This window comes from Carlito syrichta, unplaced genomic scaffold, assembly GCF_000164805.1.
Source record: "Carlito syrichta isolate Samal-C Ts95f unplaced genomic scaffold, Tarsius_syrichta-2.0.1 Scaffold304555, whole genome shotgun sequence".
Classification (NCBI taxonomy): Eukaryota; Metazoa; Chordata; class Mammalia; order Primates; family Tarsiidae; genus Carlito; species Carlito syrichta.
In genome coordinates, this window is record NW_007248651.1 from 383,598 (window position 1) to 389,752 (window position 6,155).

Here is a 6,155-nt window from a genome sequence, read left to right on the forward strand (position 1 = left end):
CAATCCACTCACCTCAGCCTCCCAAAGGCGAGGGATTACAGGCTGAGCCACTGAGCCCGGTTTGAAACAAACTTTCTCAAGAAAATATACATACAGAATTTATGATTAGCAATATCTAGCCTATTACAATATACAACTCTTCCATATCTTAATTCTTAAATATGTACTCTTTAAACACTTGTCATACAAACGCAATACAAAGACAAGTAGAAGAAAAACTAAACTGTGGGACTTGCAGTTTTTAATTATTATATAATACGTAAGGAAGCCATATAAAATAGAACTGATTATCCACTGTGGCTTACAAAAATTAGTCCCATTACTTTATTCCAGATATTTAACCACTACAACTTTTCTTTTATACCACATCTTCCTTCTAAAGAGCATCAAGGGCTTTCACAGATATCATCTAACCTGTTTGAGGTTATTAGCATCTGTACATCCCATGTAAAAAACTTCGGACAGTGAAATTTAAAAAGCTGCCCCAAGTAAAACATCAGTAACAGTGAGCAAGCTAAAGGCAGACACCATCTCTAACCCATATCTGAAGCATCCCATTTTCCTACCCTATGCCTAGACAATTACCACGAAATCATAAACAATAAATGCTAGCTGAATTTTTAAAATAGAGCTCAAGTTTAAGGCAAAATCCTAATCTAAGTTTTGTTCTTTTTAAATTGTGTTAGTTCCAAAGCCTAATAAGAAAAGAGTTAAAAATTAGGAGATCAAGTAAGACTGTTCATTATACTATTCAGTAGCCAAGGAAATAAAAACAGTCTCTATATGGTCAATCACAGAATTTAATAAATTAAGGTACCCACAGAAAACATAAGACCCAATACTACTAAAGGACTTCTAAATATTACTAAATGTTAACGTAGGCAACAAAAACAGCATCACTAAAATAAAGTCAGTGTATATTATAAATACACTATACAGTCTTTTCCCAACCAACATGACAGAACCATAACTAGTTATTTATTTATATCTACCTCATACAAAAGCAAAATAGCAATCACCCGGCATTTTCATTTGCATAAAACTGTTGCGCAGAGATCTCAGTATTATAGTTACTCTCTTAAAATTAAAAAAATATAGAAAAATGGCAGGAAGAATAAAATCATCTAATTGTCTATCAAAAAGAAAATAATGAAGGAAGAGCTACACATTTGAAAATGTGATGGAATTAATACTTTCAATTATCTCTATAAGCTTGTTCACTTGGTAAGACCCAAAAGTGCTCAGAGAAAGCAAAGACTAGAAGAACCATACTCCCTTAGAAAAGGATTCAGAAAATACCAACTGGCCATTTAAAGCTCAAACAGGCCATCTCCTCTGTGTGCCCAACTGGAGGGGAAACAGTCAAAATAAATAAATAAATAAATTTCAAGCCAAATGAGGAAAATAAAAAACTGATGAGAAGAACTATTTTTTTATTAAAAAAATATAAAATCTTCCAAGTAAAAAAAGTGATGAAACTCTGCTTAGCTTCTTAAACTACAACAGCCATTTCAGTCTCCACTGCAATATTCATGAACCCTACCCTGAGCACAGCTACGCAAATGTGGCAACTAAGCCACATTTTATAGGGGTGTTACTAGATGTACAACAGCCACTTGCTATAGAACAGACCCAGTCAGCAGTACAGAAGTTCACAGCTTCAGCAAAGTTGTAGCCCTGGTTAAATCCAGAGTGGTAAGCACGAGGAAATGTCACAACAAACTCGCCAGCACACTGATTGGTCCTGTACACCTAAGTGCAAATTGGGAACAGGGATACAAAACAAAACAAAAACAAAAAAAGGAGACAGATTTTATCAGTCAGATAGCTGCAGAAGCATTTTGAAAAATGAAAACAATAAAGCATTAACTCACACATACCAGAAAACAATATCAGGATTTAAGAAGTAACCAGAATTATACAGTCTTAAAATAGTCACTCATAACAAATTATAATTCAGGACAAGAATTAGTAGCCAAAAGAAATTCTCAAAGAGAAAATGTCGCTCTCACTGAACTACTAGATCCTCAATTGATAACATTTTTACAATTAAAATAATTATTTTTTTTTGGCCCGGCATGGTGGCTCACACCTGTAATCCCAGCACTTTGGGAGGCCGAGACAAGATGACTACCTGAACCCAGGGTTTCAAGAATAGCCTGGGCAACTTGGCAAGACCTCATCTCTACGATAAATCATAAAAATTAGCCGGGCATGGTGGCATGAGACTGTAGTCCCAGCTACTTGGAAGGCTGAGGCAGAAGGATCACCTGAGCCCAGGAGATCGAGGCTGTGGTGGCTGTGAGCACACAAAAGTACTCCAACCTGGGTGACAGAGTGAGACTCTGACTCAAAAACAAAAGGTAATTTTTTTGTAATTCTTGTGTTGTAAATAATGAAATTTCCTACTACTTTTGGATACTTTTTTTAGAAACTAAATTGATGAGCTCATACATCATTTGAGTTATTCACAATAAGATGTCCCCAAATCAGTTTACCTGAATCTTACTTTGTCTTAAAATACTACATGTAAAGATAAAGTAATACTATAAATGTTACTCAATCTTCTTTCTCATTAAGGTTATGATGAATATTTGAAGCAAACGTATTAAATGTATATTTTATCAGGTGTTAGTAGCTTAAATTTAAGGATCATCTTCAAAATTAAGTTGAAAGTATAGAAGATATTTGTAGTATATTCTTACCTCATTATTTCATGTACTAAAAACCATGAAATATGTATCTGTTTGTTTGTTTATTATTTCTGAGGCAAGGTCTCACTCTGTTGCCTAGGCCTGTCTCAAACTCCTGGGCTCAAGCTATCCTCCCATCATGGCCTCCCAAAGTGCTGGGATTACAGACGTGAACCACCATGCCCAACTAAAAGCTATGAAATTTTTTTTTGGGGGGTTGGAGTCTCACTCTGTCACCCAGGCTCGAGTGCAGTGGCCGTTCCCAGCCACCGCAACCTCGACCTCCTGGGCTCCAGTGATTCTTCCGCCTCAGCCTTCCAAGTAGCTGGAACCACAGGCACACACTACCACACCCAGCTAATTTTTTTATTTACTGTAGAGATGAGGTCTCATTAAGTTGCCCAGGGAGGTCTCGAACCCACAGACTCAGGCAATCCACTCACCTCAGCCTCCCAAGGCGCGGCTATGAAATCTTTACATGAAAAAATAAGAATATGCATTATTTACTAGGGCTACCACTGCAATTACCTCTACCTTGGTAAAATGGGAATAACAAAGAAGATGAGACTTTTGCTCAAAGCAGGATATGTTTGCTAAAAACTGAAGGTTATCTGAATAGACAGGTAAACATCATGTATGATTCATACATTAAAACATCTCTTCTTCATCCGTTAAAAGCTGTTCCCTTCAGGGTATAAATTCTAATTTGGCTAGAAGATGACATGACTTTTCACTTCCAGTTATAAAACAAGGCATATGTTGTGATTCTAACCAATCAAAAGGTAAAATAACTTTAAGTTACAAATACGGAAGGAAGACACGGAAAGACTCACAGGCACACCATGCTCCATTAGCACGTTGGGGTTCATGATGGTGACCAACTGATGCAGAAGATCAGGCTGAGACTCAAACAACTCAGGGGCCAGTTCCCTCATCACCTCCTCCAGTTGTTCTGCAGCATGAGACGGCACACCATACCACGTCTTTGGCTCCCCCCTAGCAAGACAAATCACTGGTTAGTCAGGCAGAACATGGGACCAAGGAGGCCAGGGGTCTCTGATTCAAACCTACTAACTTCATACTTTACTTTGTCCTATTCCATGACCACAGACTGTCTGCCCTGAATCCTGGCACTCATCTCATAAACCTGTGCTACTGTTTCTAAAAAGAGGTAAATAAAAAGTAAACATACAGGTAGATATATATTTATCACTACTCTTGGAAAAGCAACTCAGCACATAAACTCTTTAAGGCAGATCAGCAACTCAAACAGGTAAGATACCTTCAAACAGGGAAGATGTTTGTGCAGTGGCTCAAACCTGTAATTCTAGCACTTTGGGAGGCCGAGGTGAGAGGATTGCCTGAACCCACGGGTTTGAGACCAGCCTGGGCAACTTGGCGATACCTCATCTCTACAATAAATCAAAAAATGAGCCAGGTGTAGTAGCGCATGCCTGTAATTCCTGCTACTTGGAAGGCTGAGGCAGAAGTATCCCCTGAGCCCAAGAGGTCGACTCTGGGGTGGCCGTTGAGTGTGCCACTGCACTCCAGCCTGGGTGATGGAGTAAGACTCCAACTCAACAAAAAAGAAAAAAGAAAAAAAGAAAAGCACTGTTTCAAACAATACTGACACACAACCTTGATTCACAGGGCCACGGGACATACCGATTATCCCCATAATGATCAAGTTAAGTCAATGCTCTCTGGAATACCCCTAAACAACTTTAGTGAGTTCAATTTTACTATCCAAGGAAATAAATCAAGGATAAAAATTAATGAAACCCTGAATAAAGTTCTGTCTATAAACCTTAAGAATCAAAAGCTCAGTATCATTAATCCATTAGACTTTAGACAACTAGAGTTCATTTAGAATACTAACATGTACTCCAATGAAATGGATTTAATTAGCCAAGGTATTTATAGAATAGTTGTATTTCATACCATTCACAATATTATGGAGCGGTGCTGGCCCCAGTAGAAATTAACTACAATAATTAAAAATGTTCTTTATCTGTGCTGGCCAATACAATGGCCCCTGGTCACATATGACTACAGAGCACTTGAAATGTGGCAAGTGCAACTGAGGAAGTAAATTTTTAATTGTATTTACTCTTAACTAATTTAAACTTAAATAGCCACATGTGGCTAGCAGCTACTCTACTATACATCATAGCAACAAAGCAGAGTAAGAAAAATAACTTGAGCTTTCTACTGCATACTATGATCTGAGTAATGTTTTCTAACAGGAAAGAAAATTATCATCTGGGCAAGGAACTGGTTAAATAAATAAAAGCAGTGGGTGATACAAATATTCAGCAAAGAATTTAATGACTGCATGTGTAATGTAGGCCTTTTTAGAGAATATCTTATTAAGAAGAAAAAAATCAATTGAAAATTTCAAATGCTGAAGGTTAGTCAGATCTTAATTATGTAAACTTCAAACATCCTGTCTTTCATATCAAAAGACATACAGTAGTCTCCCCTTATCTGGGTTCTGCTTCCCACAGTTTCAGATACCTGTGGTCAATCACAGGTGAGTACAGCAGATATTTTGAAAGAGACAATATTCACATAACCTTTATTACAGTATATTGTTATAACTATTCTAGTTTATTATTAGTTATTGTTAGTTTCTTACTGTGCCTAATTCATAGATTAAACTTTATCATAAGTATATATGAATAGGACAAATATATATATAAGGTTTGGTATTATCTGGAGTTTCACATATCCATTGGTGGTCTTGGAACTTATCCTTTGCAGATAAGGGGGACTACTACACCAAAACATTTTCATGTATACTAAAGAAGCATCTTTTGGTCTAAAATTCTAGGCTCTGCTACTTGCACATACTTTAAAAGGGAAGGTGTCCTGAGAATCCCATCTTCTCCTTCCAATGTATTATCCTACTTTTGAGTAGGAAATACTTTTAAAGTCAGCTCTCCCTAATATATCACCTATTATTATTACATCTTAAGAATGTTCACTACGCATGCATGCTGTAGTGGAAGATCATATGTACCAGTGTAAGTAGTTGATGGAATAACTCCAGTGATCTTCAATGTGCCAGCAAAAAGAAGAGAAACACATTCCCACATAAAGCCATGGCACCTTCATACCAGAGATGTCCACATTAATATGTGCAAGAACAGACTGCTCCAGGACAGGCATATTGTTCAAATTCCAACCAGAAAGTGCATATTCCTATAATGGAAAAAAATTGCAAAGGAAAGATCAGAAATGATCAGTGCGCAACAGAAATGTCAAAGGAGCCTACAAAAAAAGTAAAACATTTTATAATATTTACAATAATCTAGTCCATATAATCTGAACTCTTTGTTCTCGGCTATGTAACTCATATAACTATTTAATCCTACTTCTTGTCTAGGTTTTGTGCAGTGTCCTTTATTTTATTTTATTTTATTTTATTTTTTTGAGTTGGAGTCTCACTCTGTCACCCAG

The 6,155-nt window shown here is 36.9% G+C and overlaps 1 protein-coding gene across 1 annotated transcript in view; it reads right to left on the minus strand.

Annotated features, from left to right (window-relative positions):
- KDM5A (lysine demethylase 5A) overlaps positions 1-6,155 on the minus strand; it is a 68,765-nt gene that overhangs the window by 48,603 nt on the left and 14,007 nt on the right. Inside the window, exons 6-8 of the mRNA XM_008060193.1 lie at positions 5,716-5,897; positions 3,527-3,689; positions 1,633-1,752 (exon numbers count right to left, since the gene is read on the minus strand). Of these exons, the coding sequence (XP_008058384.1) occupies positions 1,633-1,752; positions 3,527-3,689; positions 5,716-5,897 (465 nt within the window). The remainder of the gene's footprint in view (positions 1-1,632; positions 1,753-3,526; positions 3,690-5,715; positions 5,898-6,155) is intronic.